The 22,065-nt window shown below is 45.9% G+C and overlaps 1 protein-coding gene and 1 non-coding gene across 2 annotated transcripts in view; both read left to right on the forward strand.

Moving 5' to 3' along the window:
* The first annotated feature begins 2,205 nt into the window (after nucleotides 1–2,205).
* Cdc42bpb (CDC42 binding protein kinase beta) overlaps nucleotides 2,206–22,065 on the forward strand; it is a 133,079-nt gene continuing 113,219 nt past the window's right edge. Inside the window, exon 1 of the mRNA XM_004649431.2 lies at nucleotides 2,206–2,413. Coding sequence (XP_004649488.1) covers nucleotides 2,239–2,413 — 175 coding nt within the window. The 5' untranslated portion in view covers nucleotides 2,206–2,238. The remainder of the gene's footprint in view (nucleotides 2,414–22,065) is intronic.
* Nucleotides 7,264–7,388, forward strand: LOC123462622. Its single transcript, XR_006638409.1, has one exon. It is a non-coding gene; the product is annotated as a small nucleolar RNA SNORA65 (small nucleolar RNA).

The following is a 22,065-nucleotide window of genomic DNA, read 5'->3' on the forward strand; positions in this document are numbered from 1 at the left end:
GCTCTAGCCCAGGCTGACCTGAAATTTACTATGTAGTCTCAGAGTGGCCATGAACTCACAGTGATCCTCCTACCTCTTCCTCCTGACTGTTAGTATTAAAGGCATGCACCACCACACCTGGCTAGGTGTTTTTTATTTTAATTGCACTCTTTCACTGCATTCGAAATTCAGACACATGAGCCACTTTCTGCATCTGGCTTTTTGTGGGTACCTGGGAATCAAAACCTGGGCAGGCAGGCTTTACAAGAAAGCACTTTTAATGGCTCAGCCATCTCTGTATCTCCAAGAAAGAGTATGGGGGGCTGGAGGGATGGCTTAATGGTTAAGGCGTTTGCCTGCAAAGCCGAAGGACCGACCTTAGCCACATGCACAAGGGGGCACACACATCTGGAGTTCGTCTGTAGTGGCTGGAGGCCCTGGTGCGCCCATTCATTCTCTGTCTCTCTCTCTGTCAAATCAGTAAATAAAAATAAAAATATTTTTAAAAAAGAAAGAGTATGGGTACACCAGGGCCTCCTGCAGGTGCAAAGGAACTCCAGAAGCATGAGCCATGTGCATCTGGCTTTAGGTGGGTACTGAACCCAGGCGTACAGGCTTTGCAAACAAGCACCTGTAACTTCTGAGCCATCTCCCCAGTCCTTAAAGGCTTTCATTGAAGTATCATAGATATAAAAAATAAACAGTACAGACTGATGAATGCAGTTATGTATGGACTCACTTCAATACTGGACTATTTTGCCTGAGTTTTAAAAACTAAGGGTAAATATGCATACAGTTAGTGACACACACGGATCACAAGGACATTTTAGGTTTATTTACATGGGCGTTTGCGTAAATCCAATCAAGTCACATAACATTTCCCGGAGCCCAGAAGGCACCCTGAACCCTTCGGTCAACAGTTTCCGCAGAGGCTGCCATTGGCTGGTGTCATTCCATAGGGAGCTACACCCCTCCCCGCTCACACTGTCCTGCCCGAAGTAGGGTCTCCCTCTAGCCCAGGCTGACTTCAAACCCAGGGCGATCCTTTCGAGACCGCTGCCTCCCAAGCACGGGGATTAAAGGCGGGCACTACCACGCCCCACTCCACAGGGACTCTTGCCACAGGTTGCCTTAGTCTCCGGCTTCCAAACTCTACCAGGCCCCTGCTCGGTGAAGCGCCCATCCCGGCGTAGCGGTTCCTCCCCCGTGGCCCGGTGCCCCACTAGGTCCCCGAGGCCATGCATCCTCGTTTGTTGGGTTTTCTCCTCGCCCTTCCCAGTTGGATGCGTCCAGGAGAGCGGCGACTCGCAGGGAGATAAGTGCCAGCTTCCTACCGGACGGTCGCCCCCACTCGCAAGACGGTGGGCGCTGCAGGGGGCGGCGCGGGCAGTTAGCGCAGCGGCTCGGCAGGTGCCCGGTCCGCGACTCTCAGCCTCTCGGGCACAGGCCGCCTGGGGCAGAGTCCTCTGAAGCCGCTCCCGGCGCCGGCGCCGACGCCACCACCGAGGACGCAAGACCTCGGCCCGGGGCGCTTCCTAGCCGCCCCGCTCCCGGCCGGGTAGGTCGCAAGCCCGGAGGGCAGGCCGGGACTCCACGGCTCCAAGACACGCGCCGCTCCGCGCCGCGCCCCACCCGGGCGCCTCTACGCACGCGCAGCCCGTAATCTCAGCAGCGCACTGGACGCCCCGCCTCCGCCCGGCTCCTACGGCGAGCGGCGAGGCCCGAAACGCCTGGCCCCAGCGCGGGGCGAAGGCGGGGGCAGCGCGCTGAGGTCAGCGCCGCGGCGGCCGGCCTCGAGGTGGTTGGCTGCGGCGCGCTGGCCGCGCCCTGGTTGGCTGAGGGTCGCGGGCTGGGGGCGGCCGGCCGGGCTAGGGTCGGGGCTCTGGCGCCGGCCGGGCTTTGCGCAGCGCTCGGCTCCGCAGCGCTTCGGGTCAAGGGTGGCCGGCGGGAGGAGGGCGCGGCCGGGAGGCTGAGGAGGGCGGGGACGGCGCTGGGGAGGGCGGCGGCGCCGAGGGGAGGAGACCGGCCCATGGACCCGCGGGGCCCGGCGCCCCAGACTCGGTGCCGACGGGACGGAGCCCAAGATGTCGGCCTAGGCCGGAACGCGACAACGCGGACGGGGCGGCGACTGGACGCCGCGGCGGCGGCGGCGGCCGGGGCTCGTGGCCGCCGGGCCCTTGAGGACGGGCCCTGACGCCGGGGCGCACGGCGGCGAGAGGCCGGCGCGTGGGGACGGAGCGGAGCGGGCCGCGCGGCACCATGTCGGCCAAGGTGCGACTCAAGAAGCTGGAGCAGCTGCTCCTGGACGGGCCGTGGCGCAACGAGAGCTCGCTGAGCGTGGAGACGCTGCTCGACGTGCTGGTGTGTCTCTACACCGAGTGCAGCACCTCGGCGCTGCGCCGCGACAAGTACGTGGCCGAGTTCCTCGAGTGGGGTGAGTGACCCTCCCCGCCCTGCCCCTCATCCCGCGCCGGAGCCACATCCTCGCCCCACTCCTCCCCGCTCCCGGCCATCGCCCTGCCGCTTCCTAGACCCACCCTCCGAGTCTGGATACCATTTCCTGCAGCGCTCCCCGGGACATCCGCCCTGCCCCCGCCCCGCACTCGCCTTCGGGGTCCGGAGTCACCCCTGCCAGCCCTGTGCCCGGCGGGGTCCGAGGGCAGCCTCGCTGCCTGGCGCGCCCTCGCGCTCCGGTGGGCTGCGTGCGCGGCCCAGCAGGCCAGCTCCGAGGGCCCCTCCCAGGTGACAGCCGGTGCACAGCCCCTTTATGTCCACTGCCCGAGCAGCTCCTGTAGCACCGCCAAGGGGTTTTTAAGGTTAAAAGCTTTATTTCAGGTCCGTCGTGCAAGAGCAAATTGATTGTTTTTCTTTTCCCCTTCATTGTAATTCTGCCAGATCCTTGTGAAAATTAGCGGGTGGCCTGGACTGTCACTTTAAAACTTTTTTCTTCATCTGATCTTGGTTTGCTCTCTCCTTCACTAAGGGATCTGCACCGCTGTAACCAGTGGCCTGCTAACCAATGGTAATTGTGCCAAATGAGGGCAAGTGTTTAAGACAGGTAGTGATATTAAGAGTTCCCAAGACAGGTAAGAGAGTAAGGTGAAACGCCTGCTACGCCTCTCCAGAACACAGGCCTACCCTCAAGACCCTTACTTCTTTCACAAGGACTGAGAGGATGAAGCAAGGCTTAGGTTTAGGTCAAAACACTGTGAAGCTCTCACCCTTGGCTTGCTTGCGTCATTGGGTTAGGACTGTGCAGTTTGAACCAGTCATTTCTAATCGTTGGGACTGATGAAGCTGATACTTGCACGAGGAAACAAATGTGTTCCACACCGAGGCCTTCTGCCCCGCCCTACTCTGCCACCGTGGTGACTGGGATTTGGAATTTTGTTTACAAATTAGAACTTCAGTTGCAATATTCTTTAGAGGGCCTCTGTCCAGTTGCTGTTCCAGGAGATGTTATTTCACGCTAGTGGGAGCATCAGGAAGAGGTTGCAGCCAAGCCTCAGAATAGGCTGGAGTTTGTGTGGACCCCAATGTCCTTGGTTACATGGAGGACCCCTGCATTGAGAGTACTGGCTTTCCCAGGGTCCTTTGTCAGCGACATAATTTCCAGCTGGATAATTAACTGACTTTACGGTTGCTTTGAAAGTGAGGTGCATGCTGCAGGCTGATGCTTCTCAGTATCATATGCATTTGCCATTCCATTCTGAGCACTGGATCTTGAATCCATAGTCAGGTTCAGCTGGGTGCACATGGCAGTCATGTGAGGGAGAGAAAGCAGAGGGAGGTCAGCTTCACTGATGAGGTGTGGTCCAGGTGGTCTGTGGCCTGGGACTTGCTTAGCCCTTGGGTGGGGGTGGGTCTGACTGCTGGGTGCTCACCAACAGGGTACCGTAGGCTTCACAGGAGGAAGCTCTTCTCAGCATGTGAGGACAAATTTTGTAAGCTCTGATCTTTGCAAATTGCAAATCTAAACAGATGTGTGCTGTAATGGTAGACATAGTATCGAAATTTTTCTATACATCTTGGAAAGTGTGATTACAGATAAGTTACATTATTCTCTTAGCTCAGTTTGCACAAAAGTGTACACTTTAAATTATAGAACAAGATCTGAACATGGCACACACCTTTAATCCCAGCACTGGGGAGGTGGAGGTAGGAGGATTGCTGTGAATTCAAGGCCACCCTGATACTACATAGTGAATTGCATGTCAGCTTGGGCTAGAGTGAGACTCTACCTTGAAGAGCCAAAATAAATAAATAAATAATTAAACTATAGAACAAGCTGGGTGTGATGGCACATGCTTATAATCTCAGTACTTGGATAGTAGAGGCAGGAGGATCAGAAGTTTAAGGCCAGCCGGGATTACATTGAAATCTTATCTCACAAACAACAAAAACAAAAGAAGTCCAGGCCATGAACTCGAGGCTAGCCTGAGACTACATAGTGAGTTCCCAGTCAGCCTGGGCTAGATAAAGTGAAACCCTACCTGGGAAAACAACAAAAATCCCCAAACAACAACAAAATTGTGCAAAATGGGTTTAAAATATGAGGAGAAAATTTCAATGAAAAGTGCTATGTGACTTTTCTTTTTTTTTTTTTTTTAATGAGATAGGGTCTCAGCTCTAGCTCAGGGTGATCTGGAACTCACTCTGTAGTCAGTCTCAGACTGGCCTTGAACTCACAGTGATCCTCCTACCTCTGCTGTCCAAGTGCCTGAGAATAAAGGTGTGTGCCCCCACACCTGGCCCCATGTGCTGTTATACACCATCACAACACCTAAGTGCTGTGTTACCAGAAAAGATGCATGCACAGTTATTGTTTAGATGTTTTTTGCTTTTTCCAATGTAGGGTTGAACTCTAGCCCAGGCTGACTCTAGCCCTGGCTAACGTGGGTCCTGGGGAATTGAGCCTTGAACTGGGGTCCTTAGGCTTCACAGGCAAGCGCTTAACTGCTAAGCCATCTCTCCAGCCCTCTTTTTTTTTTTTTTTTTTGGTTTCTCAAGGTAGGGTCTCTCTCTAGCCCAGGCTGACCTGGAATTCATTATGTATTCTCAGGGTGGCCTCGAACTCACAGTGATCCTTCTACCTCTGCCTCCCGAGTGCTGGAATTAAAGGCGTGTACCACCACGCCCGGCTAGAGTTTTTTTTTTTTAATATTTTTACTTATTTATTTGCAAGCAGAGATGGAGAAAGAAAGAATAAGAACAAGAAAAGGTATGCCAGGGCCTCTAGCCACTGCAAACAAACTAGATGTATGTGCCACTTTGTGCATCTGGCTCTATGTGGGTGCAGGGAACTCTAACCAGGGTCATTAGGCTTTGCAGGCAAGCACCTTAACTGCTGAGCCATCGCTCCAGTTGCAAGAATGGTGTTTCTTTTCATATTTTTATTTATTTATTTGAAGGAGAGGGAGGCAGAGATACAGAGAGAGAGAATATATGGGTATTCCAGGGCCTCCAGCCACTGCAAACAAACTCTACCTTGTGCATGTGGTTTACGTGGGTACTGAGGAATTGAACTTAGGTCCTTAAGCTTTGCAGGCAAGTACCTTAATCGCTAAGCCATCTCTCCAGCCTCCCAAGAATGGTATTTCTGATAAACTATTAGAGCAGTCCTAATATCCTAGTGTCAAAGTGGAGTGACTTCAGCTCAGAAAGTATCTCCAGGCTTTCCACCTGTGCAGTGTTGAGCTTTTGCACTTACTGCTTTGCCATGTTTGAAATACGATAAGTTCATTCCCAGCATGTAGAGAGCCAGCCTGTCCCCACCAACCAAGTGTTGCCGAGTAGCTAATAACAAGTAGAATTCTACTTTAAACAAGAAAGCAGCTGATTCAGCCCAAAATTTGAGATTTATTTGAAATTTTTTATAACATCTGGAAAATGTAAGTAATGAAAAGTAATCAAGGGGCTGGAGAGACTGCTTAGTGGTTCAGGCCATTGCCTGCGAAGCCTAAGGACCCAGGTTCCTCAGTGTCCACATGAGCCAGATGCATAAGGTGGTACGTGGGTCTGGAGTTTATTTGCAGTGGCTAGAGCCCTGGTGTGCCCATTCTCTCTATCTGCCTCTTTCTCTAGCTCTGTCTCTCTATCTCAAGTAAATAAAACTTTAAAAGTTTATTTATTAGAGACATAGAGAGGGGTGGGAGGGAGAGAGAGAAAGAATGAGCGTGCCAGGGCCTCTAGCCACTGCAAACAAACTCCAGAAATGTGTGCCACCATGTGCATTTGGCTTACATGGGACCTGGAGAATCAAACCTGGGTCATTAGGTTTCCCAGGCAAACATCTTAACTGCTAAGCCATCTCTCCAGCCCTGATATATATATTTTTTACCACAAGTAATTAAGGGCTGGAAAGATGGCTTAGCAGTTAAGGCACCTTGCCTGCAAAGCCAAAGGACCCAGGTTCATTTCACCAGGACCCAAGTAAACCAGATGCGGAAAGGGCACATGCATCTGGAGTTCGTATGTAGTGGTTAGAGGCCCTGGTGCTCCCATTCTCTCTTGTCTTGTCTGTCTTCTCTCTCTCTGCTTGCTTGCAAATGCATATTTTTTTTAAAAAGTTAAAAAAAAAAACTAGGTCAGACATGGTAGTGTACACTGTTAATCCCAGGGTGAGACCATACCTTAATGAACTAAAAATTTTTAAAAAGTAAGTTTTTTTTTTTAATTTTTTAAAAATTTTATTTATTTATTTGAGAGCGACAGACACAGAGAGAAAGACAGATAGAGGGAGAGAGAGAGAATGGGCGCACCAGGGCCTCCAGCCTCTGCAAACGAACTCCAGACGCGTGCACCCCCTTGTGCATCTGGCTAACGTGGATCCTGGGGAGCCGAGCCTCGAACCGGGGTCTTTAGTCTTCACAGGCAAGCGCTTAACCGCTAAGCCATCTCTCCAGCCCTAAAAAAGTAAGTTTTAAAGACATTTGGCTTTTATTGCCACAGTGATGCAGTGGATGATCATTTCAGTTTTTGTAGGGCTTTGTCTTTAATTTTCCTTTGATTATCTTTATAGGTTGATTGGTTTCCACTATGAAACTCTGGACCTTAATTATAAGTTGGCAAAACCTTGCTTTGCCTGTGTGTTTCTTGAGATCCTTTTTTTTTTTTTATAAGAGAGAAAATTGGCATACCAGGACCTCCAGCTACTGCAGTCAAACTCCAGACACATGCTCCACCTTGTATGTGTGGGTGACAGTGCACGTGCATCATTTATGCATCGGGCTCATGTGGGATCTGGGGAGTTGAACATGGGTCCTTAAGCTTCACAGGAAATTGTTAGCCACCTGACCAGTTCTTGTTGGTTGGTACAGTCCAGTGGTGAGCTGACAGTATACCCCAGCTTTCAGGAAACAGGGTTGTTTTTCATGTGAATGATTTGTGCCAACAGCATAGGAACAGCTTGGCATAGTTAGAGGGGGATATTCTGTGATCTGATCTCAGACTGCTAAAGCCTGTTTCCCTTGCAAAAAAAAAAAAAAAAAAAGTAAATTGGAATATTGTATGAAGCAGAACATGTGAAACACTTTAAGGTTTCCACTGGTAAATAACAATAAATACAAGCAACCAGTTGAGATAAACTGTGCTGTGTATTATCTTTGTATAAAATGTGTTTTCTTATGTTGAGCTTTTCACAGCTCAAGTATCACAGTTGGACTGAGCTGCTGTTTGAAATCCCAGCCTGCCACATTGGACAGGCTACAGAGGTTCTCTGCCCTGTCCTTGTGCGGCCTGTAGACGAGGAGATAGATGTCATGGCTTTGCAATACCTGTTCTGGGCATCTTCTCTTGTGTGATTTCTCCTAAAGAGTAGAATGAATCTTTCTAGACTTCTGGCTAGTTTTCTCATCACTAGTGTAACATGGAGCTACGGAGCTCTCTGAGAGGATTCCTATCTCTTTGTGTGAGGCGGCAAAGCCACCAAATTTAATTCCTAAGGCCTAATCGATGGTGTGGAGCATTGTAAGTTACCTTGTACACTTTTTGTTTTGGAAAGGGGGTTTTGAGGTAGAGTCTCACTCTCGCCCAGGCTGACCTGGAATTCACTAAGTAGTTTCAGGGTGGCCTCGACCTCACAGCGATCCTCCTAGCTCTGCCTCCCAAGTGCTGGGATTAAAGGCGAGTGCCATCATGTCCGGCAATACCTTGTACACTTAATGTTTTCTCTGGATAAGGTGTTGAACACAGGAACGCTTTTATTAAATAGACTTAGAATGCAGGTTTTTAAAATTATAGGGAAATGTTGGGATTGCATGATAAAAATTAACATAATTTAGATTTTATAAATAGCTCTTGGAAATGCATGTTGATACTGACTGCATGGTATGAGGTAGGAGAATTGAAACCATTAAACATTAACAAGCCAGTCCTACTTTTTCTCTTCTCAAACTACTTTGTAGACAGGTGGGCTGTGAAATGAACGAATGGCCATGTCTACATTAAATATTTTTTGTGTGTGGGGGGTTCTAGTCCAGGCTGACCTGGAATTCACCATGTAGTCTCAGGGTGGCCTTGAACTCACAGCAACCCTCCTACCCCTGCCACCTGAGTGCTGGGATTAAAGGCGTGCGCCACCACGCCCTGCTACATTAAATAAACGAAACTGGAGTTGAAATTGTTCTCAGGTCAGGATACCGCCATGTGGGCCACCTACCTGGAAAAGTTTATACTGTGTGGTGAATGCTCCTCAGGCACTGACTCTTGGTGTATGTTAGGGAACCAGGAGCAGGCAGTTCCTCTCCTCTCTTCAGTCCTGCGCAGCCCAGCCTCTTGTGGAGCCAGATGCTGAGTTGCCTGTTTGCCAGTGTTGATTCCAAATCAGCAAGCAAGAGGGCAGGATCGTTAATTCCCAAGCCTTTGTAAGGTAGAGTCTCATTTTATTTAGCTCAGGGTGACCTGGAATTCACTATGTAGTCTCAGGATGGCCTCAAACTCACGGCAGAGTCCTACTTACTCCTTTGGAGTGCTGGGATTAAAGGCATGTGCACCACCATGTCCCATCAGAAAGTGTTTTTGAGAGTGACAAGTAAAAGGTCTGTGTTCGATGAGACCAAATATAGATTTTTTACATTTTTTTTTGTTTTTTCATGGTAGGGTTTAATTCTTGTCTAGGCTGACCTGGAATACAAGGTTTGCAGTGGAAGGTTAGGAGCATTTTGACAGTAAGAATGATTTATGACCTTTTGAATTTTGTTTTTTCTCAAGATAGGGTCTCGCTGTAGCCCAGGCTAACTTGGAATTCACTGTGTAGTCTTCAGGGTGGCCTCAAACTCATGGCAATCCTCCTATCTTTCCCTCCTGAGTGCTGGGAGTAAAGTTGTTTGCCACCACACTTGGCCTTTTTATAACTTAGAAAACCTATTTATTATTGACTTGAGAGAGAGAAAGGAGCAAAAGAAGCAGAGAGAGAGAGAATGGGCCTGCCAGGGCCTTCCTCTAACCACTGCAGATGAACTCCAGATGCTTGCACCACCTTGTGCATCTAGCTTCACGTGGTACTGGGGAATTGACCTGGGTCCTTTAGATTTGCAGGCAAGTGTCTTAACTGCTAAGCCATCTCTCCAGGCTTTTTTTTTTTTTTTTTTCTCCAGCCTTTTTTTGTTTGTTTGTTTTTTGAGGTAGGGTTTCACTCTTTTCCAGGCTGACCTGACTTCACTATGTAGTCTCAGGGTAGCCTCAAACTCACAGTTACCTTCCTACCTCTGCCTCCTGAGTGCTGGGATTAAAGGTGTGCAGTATCATGCCTGGCTTCTCCAGCCTTGTTATAACTATTTTTTTGGTGGTTTAGGGGTCAATCCCAGGGTGCTACTCTCCTAGCCTCCATATAGTATTTATTTTTGGATTTTATTTGATTTAAAGTATATCAGGTGTCGCGAGCACTCTCAAAGGTGATTGGTTGAGAGGATTCCGCCCATGAAGGTCAATAATACTCAGACGCTGGTGTACTCGCAAAGGAGTTTACTGGGATGAAAGTCACACACAAGCAAGTCCAAACTATCACAACTAATATTATAGCTAATATATATATATCCAAATTATATTCATCACTACTAACACAATATTTCTAGTGAGTCTAAAATGTATACAACCTGATATCGCGACACTTGGGAGTATCGCGAGACTCGGTCTGTGAGATTTCTGACGTCACAACCTGGCGACGCGGGGTCCGTGCTCCGACTTTCTCTCGGTTTGCAGTTTTCAAGGCGAGTCTCAGTCGTCTCGGTCGTTCGGACAGCGTGTCGGGCAGATGAATTCGGATCAGCGATGCGTCTCACGGAGGTCTCAGTCCGGACCGCTGAGCAGCCGTTCAGTCAGTCATAGTGTCGGGAGGACTGGGACAGCGGCTGCTCAGCGGCTGGGTTTTTTGTATTTTCCACTACTTATCTAGGGTTGCACACACACCTTCTGGTAATCTCTTACTATGTCATTGTACTCAGCTTTTTTCTTAGATTTTTGCTTACAAAGGTTGACTTTGCAATTTTGCTCTCACACACAAAGAAAAACAAACTTATTTATCTAAACTGTCCCTGGACCATATGCTGGTCCTTACATGCTCATAACAATCAGGTGAGTGTACAAATGAAATAGGACCTATGCAGTAAAGGTCACCCTTCACAGTTTGATTTTAAACAATCTGTGTTGACAGTCAGGTTTCTGTTTAGTTTTATTGATTGGTAGGTAACTGTGGCAACAAAATTGTTTTTAGGTTGAAACTTTCCAAAAAGGATAGATTATATAATAGGGAATTTTGGATTTTTTTTTTTTTTTTCTTCCCTGAACTAGGGTCTTGCTCTGGTCCAGGCTGGCCTGGAACACTTTGTAGTCTCAGGGTGGCCTTGAACTCATGGTAATCCTACCTCTGCCTTCCCATTGCTGGGATTAAAGGCATATGCCACCCCGCCTGGCTTTTTGGTTTAGGAACAAGTTAGAAATTCAGAGAAAATTTGGACTAAATTATAATTTCATCCAAACTTGGTTTGTTGATTAGAGCCCCTTTGGAGAACATGCACACACAGCTTCTTGTTCTTAGGTGGTGGCTAACATTGTTGAGCCCATGGCTCCTATGACCTCCATGGACGTGTCATGGCTGGAAACTTGGGGACTTTGAGATCATGCCTGCTCTCCTTTGGCTAAACCAGGTTTCTGAACATTTTCCCTGATTCTAGCCATGATAGGTTCTTCTGTCTTAGGACTGTGCTCAGCCTGAGACCTCCTAGCTACTGACATCCAGTTACTTTGGTCTTTTCTTTTGGTTCTTTTTTTTTAACTTTTAATTTCATTTTTATTTATTTGAGAGCGACCGGGGGGGGGGGGGGGGGGGGGGGGGGGGGATGGGAGCGTCAGGGCCACCAACCACTGCAAACAAACTCCAGATGCGTGCGCCCCCTTGTGCATCTGGCTAACATGGGTACTGGGGAAATGATCCTCGAACTGAGGTCCTTAGACTTCACAGGCAAGCGCTTAACCACTTAGCCACCTCTCTAGCCCTTCTTTTGGTTCTTACCAGCACAGGCTAAGCTGAAGGTCTCAAATCCTCAGACCTAACTAAATACTTTTCTCACACCAAGTGTAAAGACCACTTACACATCAGTCTCACATTCACCAATGTTAGAATTTAATTTTTTTTTTAAATTTTTATTTGTTTATTAGAGACAGAGAGAGGGAAGAGAGAGAGTGAGAATGGGCACACCAGGGCCTCTAGCCACTGCAACGAACTCCAGATGCATGTGCCACCATATGCATCTGGCTTACATGGGACCTGGAGAATCAAACCTGGGTCCCTAGGCTTCATAGGCAAGTGCCTTAACCACTAAGCCATCTCTCCAGCCCAGAATTTAAAATTTAAAACTAAAGTGATTCACATAATCTTAGTTTTGTTATTAAATTTTTGTTTGCTAAAATATTTATTTATTTATTTATTTATTTTAAGCTGAGGTCTCACTCTAGTCCCAAAGTAGCCTTGAACTCAGGGCAATCCTCCTACCTTTGCCTTCCAAGTGCTGGGATTAAAGGTATATACCACCATACCCCACCTCTTTCTTTTTTTAAAACAGTTTGTTTGTTTGTTTGTTTTAATTTATTTGTGGGCTGGAGAGATTGCTTAGTGGTTAAGGCACTTGCCTGCAAGTTCTACAGACTGAGGTTCAATTCGCCAGTACCCATGTAAGCCAGATGCACAAGGTGGTACATGTATCTGGAGTTTGTTTGCAGTGGCTGGAGGCCCTGGCTTGTCCATTCTCTCTCTATCTGCCTCTTTCTCTCTCTCTTGCTCAAATAAATAAAATATTAAAAACAAGGGCTGGAGAGATGGCTTAGTGGTTAAGGCACTTGTCTGTGAAGCCTAAGGACCCATGTCCAACTCCCCAGCTTCCCAGAGCCAGACACACAAGGTGAAAGTGCATAATGTCGCACATGCACACAAAGTGGCACATGCATCTGGAGTTTGATTCCAGCCCCTATTTCTGTTTCTTGAAAGCAATTCCTTAGTAATGGCATTTCTGTTAATTTTTTGTTGATTTACACACACACAGTCATGTTGCATAGTTTGTCTTTTGTTATTTGCTGTTTTTGTTTGTTTGTTTTTTGTTTCTGTTTCTCAAGGTAGGGTCTTGCTCTAGCCCAGGCTGACCTGGAATTCACTCTGTAGTCTCAGGGTGGCCTTGAACTCATGGCAATCTTCCTACCTCTGCCTCCTGAGTGCTGAATTAAAGGTATGTGCCACCATACCTGGCTTTTTTTTTTCCTTTTTTTTTTTTAAAGACAGCGCCTCACTATGTTGCTCATGCTGGTCTTGAACTCATCGTTTCTCCCCCTCAGCATGTGCCATTAGGTCTGATAGGGCATTTCTTTAGTTTGCTGTGTAGTCTCTTTCATCTGAGTTCTTGTTTTTCCTATTCCCTGCTTTGGTCTTTGGTAGAGGGTTTTCTCCCACATCTAGTAATGATTGACTATTTTTCTATAATTGTGTAGAGGATGAAAGTCCTTGTATACACTGGCAAACTCATCTTTAGGAATTAAGGTGTGGACCTTTCTAGTATGATGGGTAATGTCAGAAGTTGGTAACAACTTTTCTCTTGGCCTTGAAATTTTCTCACGAGGAAGCTTCTCCTTGCCTAGGAGCAGAATGGGGAGCAGCTGCCAGCTTCCTGGGGAGGTGTGGTGCAGAGGAGGGTGGGGTTGAGGCAGATTCGGGGTGTAACTGCTTCTACAGTATGATGTCAGTCCTCTTTTCTGTCCATTGTTGCTCAGGCTCTGGAGATACCTCTGATGATCCCCAGCTTTCACTCAAGCATATAGGCAACCAAGTTTTGGGTTTGCAGTTCTTCTAAATCAGAGATCCAATTATTCATTTACTTCCCCCCACTGTGCAAAACGGTGTGAACATTGTTACTTGCTTTTTTCTCAGTGCTGGGGATTGAACACAGGGCTTTATGCGCTAGGCAACACTGCACCACTGAGCTGCATCTCCAGCCACATAAGCATCTTATGAAGGACTCCAGATGTGCCAGGCACTTCATTGTTGAACAGAACACATTTCTTGTTCCCCTGGAGCTCAGCTTGTCCACAAGACACTGTCCCCATGAAGTTTGTATGCTCTGGTTGGGATGGGGTATGGAGCATGTAGGGGAGTTCTGTGCTGTCTCTCTCACGAGGAGGTGGTCCTGATGCATGGCTGCGGGAAGTACCTGTATTTACTACTCTTTGCCTCATTTCTACACCAATTCATTTCCTCAGAAGGTTCCTGGGATGAGTGGAAGGAGGAAGTAGAAATAAGGGAAGCAAGCCTGCATAAGCCCTGGAGACCAGAGACAGAGACTAAAAAGGCTTGAAGGCGGGGGAGGAGGAGGAGGCGCCCCTGGCCTGTGCTGAAAGTATGAAAGACGCTTGGACAGTGTCCTCTTCCTCAGGTGACCGGGAGACAGGAGGGAAGCAGGCTTCCTGTGTGTGACTGGGAGTGGTGTGCATAGGCTGGACAGTGTCCTCTTCCTCAAGTAGTATTTATGAATTTCAGATAATCTTTATGAAATAATATTTTAAGAGGATTTTGGACAAAAACTGGTTGTGTATCAGCAATATAAGAGAAATTTAAATTGAATTATATAGCTGATTACTTATTGAAAAAGATTTATTTGTTTGTTTTTTCGAGATAGGGTTTCACTCTAGCCCATGCTGACCTGGAATACAGCCTCCCAAGTGCTTGGATTAAAAGGGTGTGCTACCACGCCCGGCCAAGGTTTAGATTTTATTTTATTTTATTTATTTATTTATTAGAGAGAATGGGCACATCAGGGCTTCTAGCCATTGCAGATGAACTCTAGACGCATGCCCCACCATGTGTATCTGGCTTACGTGGGACCTGGAAAATCGAACTTGGGTCCTTAGGCTTTTCAGGCATGCTCCTTAACCACTAAGCCATCTCTCCAGCCCAAGATTTGTTGTTTTTGCAGTGTTTATGGGACAAGGTTTTACTCTGTAGCCCATTCTGGCCTTGAACTCATTATTCTTCTGCCTCCATTGAGTGCTGGGATTACAGGCATGTATCACCACACTTGGTTCTTTGGTAACAGCTTTATCGAGGTAGAAGTCACATACAGTTTACCTACATAAAGTGTATAATTCATTGGTTTCATAATTGTGCAGCTGTCTCTGTTTGTAGACCATTTTTACACCCCCAACTCTTTACTGACACCTAAACTGTAAGTAGTCACTCTTCTACTTCATTACATACTTGCCTGTTCGGGACATTTTGTATAAGAAGACTCACAATAAATAAGTAAATATTATTATTATTATTTTGGACACTAGCTTCTTATTTCAGGGGAAGGTTTCAGACAGGATCTCACTGTAGCCCAGGCTGGTTTTAGAATTCTCCTTTGATTTTTAAAAATTAGGGGCCAGGCATGTTGGTACATGCCTTTAATCCCAGCAGTTGGGAGGTAGAGGTAAGAGGATCACCATGAGTTTGAGGCCACGCTGAGATGACAGTGAATTCCAGATTAGCCTGGGTAAGAGTGGTCTCTACCTTGAAAAACCAAAAACAACCCCAAAAAGTGGAAATAAAGGCAAATCATTCAAAATGAGAGTATAAACTCTGGTAATTATTTGGGGGCAGCATTTGAACCTACTGCTCAAGCCAGTTCTTACCCAGCCCAGAGGCTGGAAAGCAGAGCATATCTTTGTGCCATGAAGGCAGAGGACAAAATCTCTCATTGCTCTTCAGTGCCACGTGGCAGGGTTTCCTGTGTAGTAGCCCTATCCATAAAGAGCGTGACAATCCAGGCCAGGAGCTATGTGGGTGGTAAACCTCTCCAGTAGCTAGAGAAAATAAAATAAGAAGAGAGGGTACACTCCTAATGTGTTCTGGTGGACTCGTTGAATGCACTTGAAGATGTGCTCATTTTCAAAATCCACACTGCTCATGTCATTGTATTTCACCTTATATTCTTTTTAAAACATTTTATTTATTTATAAGTGAGTGAGAGAGAGACAGAATGGGTGTGCCAGGGCCTCCAGCTGCTGCAAATGAACTCCAGAGTCATGTGCTACTTTGTGCATCTGCCTTTTATGTGGGCACTGGGGAAATGAACGCGGGTTAGGCTTTGTAGGCAAGTGTCTTAACCTCTGAGGCATCTCTCCAGCCCTCCACCTTGCATTCTTGTGGGCCTTGTTAACCTGGATGGCTTGGTAAAGTATGACAAAGCTGGTGGCACCTGTGAACAGCATGAACACATATTCCAGTGGATGGCTCTGGATCACCTTTGTGCACCTGGTGTATACCAGTGATAGGCTGGCTTTAGACCCCCCCCCCCCCCATAGGGTTTCATTGTAGTCCACGCTAAACTGAAATTCACTATGTAGTCTCAGGGTGGCCTCGAACTCATGGTGATTCTCTTACCTCTACCTCCTGAGTGCTGGGATTAAAGGTGTGCACGACCATGCCCAGCTCCGGCTTCAAACTTTTTATGGTAGTCCTCCTGCTTCTTTCTCCCTAATTCTGTCAGTATAGGTGAGGGCCCTACACTTGTTTTGACTGACTTCTTTTTGGAGTTTGTTCTCGAGGTTCATCCCCATGTTGTAGCATGTTACCAGTTAATCATTGCTGTTCATTACTGAGCAGTGTTTTCTTGCATAGTTTATTCATGCTTTAATTTTTTTAACCTACTTTTATTTATGTATTTGTAACCAGAGGGAGATAGAGCAAAGCTAGAAAGACAAAGAGAATATGTGTGCCAGGGCTTCCAGCCACTGCAAACGAACTCCAGACACATGCACCACCATGTGCATCTGGCTTTATGTGGGTATTGGGGAATTGAACTTGGATCCTTAGGTTTCACAAACAAGTGCCTTAACCGCTAACCCATTTCTCCAGCTCCCTTTCCTTTTGTTCTTTTCTTGAGGTAGGGTTTCACTGTAGGTCAGGCTGCAATTTACTGTGTAGTCTCAGGGTGGCCTCGAACTCATGGCGGTAATCCTACCTCTGCCTCCCAAGTGCTGGGATTAAAGGTGTGCGCCACCATGTCTGGCACGTTCTAACTTTTAAAAAATTATTTTTATTTATTTGCAAGCAGAGAGAGAGAGAGAGAGAGAAGAGAGATAACCAGAATACATGTGCCAATTTGTGCATCTGGCTTTAAATGGGTACTGGAGAATCAAGCCTGGGTCGTTAGGCTTTGTAGGCAAGGGGCTTATTTGCTAATCCATCTCTCCAACTCCTCCTTTATTAGTCCTAATGTAATGTGTGCTTTTTTCTTTCCTTTTTGTTTTTGCTGTTTGTTTGTTTTTAGTATGGGATGGAGCCACAGGCCTTGTGCTTCCATATACTCTCACTGACCCAGCTCTAATCACTCTTAGGGGATTCTTCAGAGTTTTCACATAGGAGGGTAGGTGTGCTGGCAGGCACATACATGTAACCTACTTAGGAGGCTGAGAAGTATTGCAGGTTGGAGGCCAGTCTTGTCTACAGTGAGACCTTTGTCTCAACAAAACAAAACCACAGCCCCTGCTGGAAAAGCTGGCTTTGCCTCCTCCCCAGTTTGGATACTTTGTTTCTCGTGCTACCTGATTTCCCTGGCTGGAGCTCCACTGTACTAACGCAGAAGTAGCAAGAACAGTGCTTGTTGTCTTGCTCTGTTCTTACAGAGAACAGGCTGCACCAGTCAGTATGGCATTAGCTGTGAGTTTCTGTGCTCACCATTATCAGGGTAAAGTTCTCTTCTCATCCTAGGTGTTTGTGTGTTTTTGTCATGGTTCTTTGTTGGATATCATCACATGTCTTTTCTGTATCTATTAAGATAATTCTGTGGGACTAGAGAGATGGCTTAGCAGTTAAGGTGCATGCCTGCAGAGCCTAAGGACCCAGGTTCGATTCTCCAGGTCCCACGTAATAAGCCAGAGGCACATGGTAACACATGTGTCTGGAGTTCGTTTGCAATGGGTTGAGGCCCTGGCGTGCCCATTCTCACTCTCTCTCCCCCTCTATCTTTAATAATAATAATAATAATAAAGATAATTGTGTGGGTTTTGGCAGGCTGACTTGGAATTCACTATGTAGTTTCAGGGAGGCCTCAAACTCATGGCAATCCTCCTACCTCTGCCTGCCAAGTGCTAGGATTAAAAGTGTGCATCATCATGTCTGACATCTGTTTTTTTTTTTTTGTCACATCTATATTCATAAGAGGTACCCATCCTCCATCCTGATTCCCAGCTATGTCTTTGGTTTTTGTGTCGGGATAATACTACAATGTTAGGCCTGCACAATGATTCTGGAAGTGTTCTTCCATCCACTTTTTTGGATGACTTTGGAGAGTTGGTATTAATTCTTCAAACACTTGGTGGGATGTACCAATGAAGCCGTCAGGCCTGGGCTTTTTTTTTTTTTTTTTTTGGTTTTCCAGGGTAGGATCTCAGTCTAGCCCAGGCTTACCCAAAATTCCTCTATGTAGTCTCAGGCTGACCTTGACCTTTTAATTTTTTTTTCCGAGGTAGGGTTTCCACTCTAGCCAGGCTGACCTGGAATTCACTATGTATTCTCAGGGTGGCCTTGAACTCACGGCGATCCTCTTACCTCTGCCTCTTGAGTGTTGGGATTTTTTTTTTTTTTTTTTTGGTTTTTCGAGGTAGGGTCTCACTCTGGTCCAAGCTGACCTGGAATTGACTCTGTAGTCTCAGTAGTCTCAGGGTGGCCTTGAACTCACTGTGATCCTCCTACCTCGAGTGCTGGGATTTTAAAAGCATGTGCTACCACACCTGGCTTGTGGTAGTTTCTTTTTAAATAGATTCTTTTAAATATTTATTTATTCATTTATTTGAGAGAGTGATAGAAAGAGGCAGGGGAAGGATGGGGAAGGGAGAGAATGGTCATGCCAGGGCCTCCAGACACTGCACATGAACTCCAGATTCATGTGCCACCTTGGGCATCTGGCTTATGTGGGTCCTGGGTAAATCAAACCGAGGTCCTTTGGCTTTGCAGGCAGAGACGACTTAACTGCCAAACCATCTCTCCAGCTCTTGTGGTAGTTTTTAATTACTAACTTGTTATTTGTACTTGCAGAACAGTTCATATTTTCATTTTCTTCATGAGTGAGTTTTGGTAATGTCATTTAAGGAGCTTTTCTTTGGCACACAGTTGTTCTTAGTGTTTCTTAGTAAACTCTCCTGTCTTTGAGACCAGCATCCAGGGCCTTGTGTGTGCAAAGCCACTTTCCTGTCTTTCTGTGGCATCAGTGGTAGCATAGGGTTTCCTTTCATTTCATTAATTTGAGCTACTGCTCCTTTTTTCTTGGCTAATCTTAAAAATGATTTTAATGGAGCCAGGCGTGGTGGTGCACACTTTAAATCATAGCACTTGAGAGGCAGAGGTAGAAGGATCACCACAAGTTTGAGGCCATCCTGATACTACATAGTGAATTCCAGGTCAGGCTGAACTAGAGTGAGACCCTACCTCAAAAAAACAAAAGAAGGGCTGGAGAGATGGCTTAGTGGTTAAGCGTTTGCCTGTGAAGCCTAAGGACCCTGGTTCGAGGCTTGATTCCCCAGGACCCACATTAGCCAGATGCACAAAGGGGTGTCTGGAGTTCGTTTGCAGTGGCTGGAGGCCCTGGCATGCCCATTCTCTATCTACCTTTCTTGCTCTGTCTGTCGCTCTCAAATAAATAAATAAATAAATAAAATGAACAGAAAATTTAAAAAAACAAAAAATAAAGATTTTAATGGCATATCTGTATATTCATTCATATATGCAAACACACATAATTTTTATTTTTTTTTTTTGGTGAGGGAGTGGCAAAAATAGGGTCTCCTAGTGTAGCCCAGGCTGGCTTGAAGCTTTCCATCCTGTTTTATCCTTTCAAGTACTTGGATTATAGGTATGCTACCACACCTGGCATATTACATACATTTTACCATAATAGAAAGTAATTGTAGGGCTGAGGAGATGGATCATTTGGTAAAATGCTTGCCACATAAGCATAAGGACCTGGATTGGAATCCCCATCACTCACATAAAAGCCAGGTGTAGCGGCTCACACCTGTAATTTCAGGGCTTGGCAGGTGGAGACTGCCAGCTCCCTATGGCTTTCTGGCTGGTCTTGTCAAAAAAGTGAGCTCTGAGTTCAGAGAGATCATGGTCCAAAAATAAAATAAGGTGAAAATTGATTGAAGAATATAGTTGACATTGACCCCTGACTCCCACACACATGTTGCCCATGTGACCACAACATACACATACATGCATACATGCACATACACAGTTCTGGGGGAGACGGGTCAGCAGGTAAGAGCACTTTTTGAGCAATTACAAGGACTTGACTTTGATCCCCATCACCCACTTACTTAGCTGGGAGTAGCTGTGCATGCTTGTAACCCCTGTGCTAAAGAGGGGCAGAGGTAGAAAAATTCCTGGGGTTCCCTGGTCAACCAGTCTAACTGAAAAATAGGGAGTTCTAGGTTCAGTAAGAGACCTTATCTCAGTATTGTAAGGTGAAAGAGTGATGGAGACACCCACCATCTTCTGGCTTCTGCAGTGTGCCACATACACCTAAATAAATAAATAAAAATAAAGTAATTTTTTTTCATTTCAGGCACTTTTTTGTGATATATATATATATATATATATATATATATATATATATATATATGTATTTTTTTATTGGCAACTTCTATACTTACAGACAACAAACCATGGTATTTCCCTCCCCTCACGTCCCCCACTTTCCCCTTCATAACTCTGCTCTCTGTCATATTCCCTCCCTCTCTCCATTAGTCTCTCTTTTAATTTGATGTCATCATCTTTTTCTCCTATTATGAGGGTCTTGTGTGGGTTTTTGCAGGCACTTTTTTAATATATATATATTTTTGTGTGTGTGTGTGTTTTTAAAAATTTTTGTTTATTAGAGTGAGAAAGAGGCAGAGAGCAAGCAGGGGTGGAGGGAACTCCAGATGCATGCACCACCATGAGGGTGGGTCCTGGAGAATCAAACCTGGGTCCTTGCAAGTAAATGCCTTAACTGCCAAGCCATCTCTCCAGCCCAGTGTTTTTTGTTTGTTTTGTTTTTTGTTTTCGAGGTGGGGTCTCACTTTGGTCCAGGCTGACTTGGAATTCACTATCGAACTCACAGTGATCCTTCTACCTCTGCTTCCCAAGTGCTGAGATTAAAGGCGTCCATATGCCCGGCCAATGTCTGTATTTTTTTTTTAATTTTAAATTTTTTAAAAAATTTTTATTAGCATTTTCCATGATTATAAAAAAAAATCCCATGGTAATTCCCTCCCTCCCCCCCACTTTCCCCTTTGAAATTCCATTCTCCATCATATTACCTCCATATCTCTATTATTGTACTTACATATATTCAATATCAACCAATTCATTACCCTCCTCCCTTCCTTTCTCTTCCCTTTATGTCTTCTTTTTAACTTACTGGCCTCTGCTACTAAGTATTTTCATTCTCACACAGAAGCCCAATCATCTGTAGCTAGGATCCACATATGAGAGAGAACATGTGGCGCTTGACTTTTCTGGGCCTAGGTTACCTCACTTAGTATAATCCTTTCCAGGTCCATCCATTTTATTTTTTTGTTCATTTATTTATTTATTTATTTGAGAGCGACAGGCACAGGGAGAAAGACAGATAGAGGGAGAGAGAGAGAATGGGCGTACCAGGGCCTCCAGCCACTGCAAACGAACTCCAGACGCGTGCGCCCCCTTGTGCATCTGGCTAACGTGGGACCTGGGGAACCGAGCCTTGAACCGGGGTCCTTAGGCTTCACAGGCCAGCGCTTAACCGCTAAACCATCTCTCCAGCCCTTGCAGGCACTTTTTTTTTTTTTTAATTTTATTCATTTATTTCAGAGAAAAACAGAGAGAGTGGGCATACCAGGGCCTCTAGCTACTGTACACAAATTCCGCACACTTGCACCACATTGTACATCTGGCTTTATATGGGTACTGGGAAATTAAACCTGGATCTTTAGCCTTCACAGACAAATGCCTTAACCACTAAACCATCTCTCCAGCCCTGCGTTCAAGTCTTTTATGGAAACTTTTATTTACAACACATTCTCCCAGTACATGGCTTTTTTTTTTCCTAGTGATAGTTTTTATTAAAGCCAACTGCTAATTTTAATCCTATCTGATATTATATCTTGTCCTGCATGGTTAGTGTTTTGCTGCATATTTAAGAAAACCTTGGCAGGCACTTTTTGACAGAAGTTAGGACCAAGGCCAAATACCATCTCAAAGTCTGAAAAGAGTTATTTCCCCCCCCCCCCCCAGTTTTGTTTAAATCTTATTTTATTTTTTCTCAAATTTTTAAAACATTTTTCATGATTATAAAAAATATCCCATGGTAATACCCTCCCCCCCTTTTCCCCTTTGAAATTCCATTCTCCATCATATCCCCTGCCCATCTCAATAAGTCTCTCTTTTATTTTGATATTGTGATCTTTCCTTCCTCTTATGATGGTCTTGTGTAGGTAGTATCCGGCACTATGAGGTCATGGATATCAAGGCCAAAAAATAAAGTAATTTTAATGGGTCATGGTGGCACATGTCCATAATATCAGCACTTGGAGACTGAGGCTGGA

The sequence above is a fragment of the Jaculus jaculus genome, chromosome 7 (assembly GCF_020740685.1).
Source record: "Jaculus jaculus isolate mJacJac1 chromosome 7, mJacJac1.mat.Y.cur, whole genome shotgun sequence".
NCBI lineage: Eukaryota > Metazoa > Chordata > Mammalia > Rodentia > Dipodidae > Jaculus > Jaculus jaculus.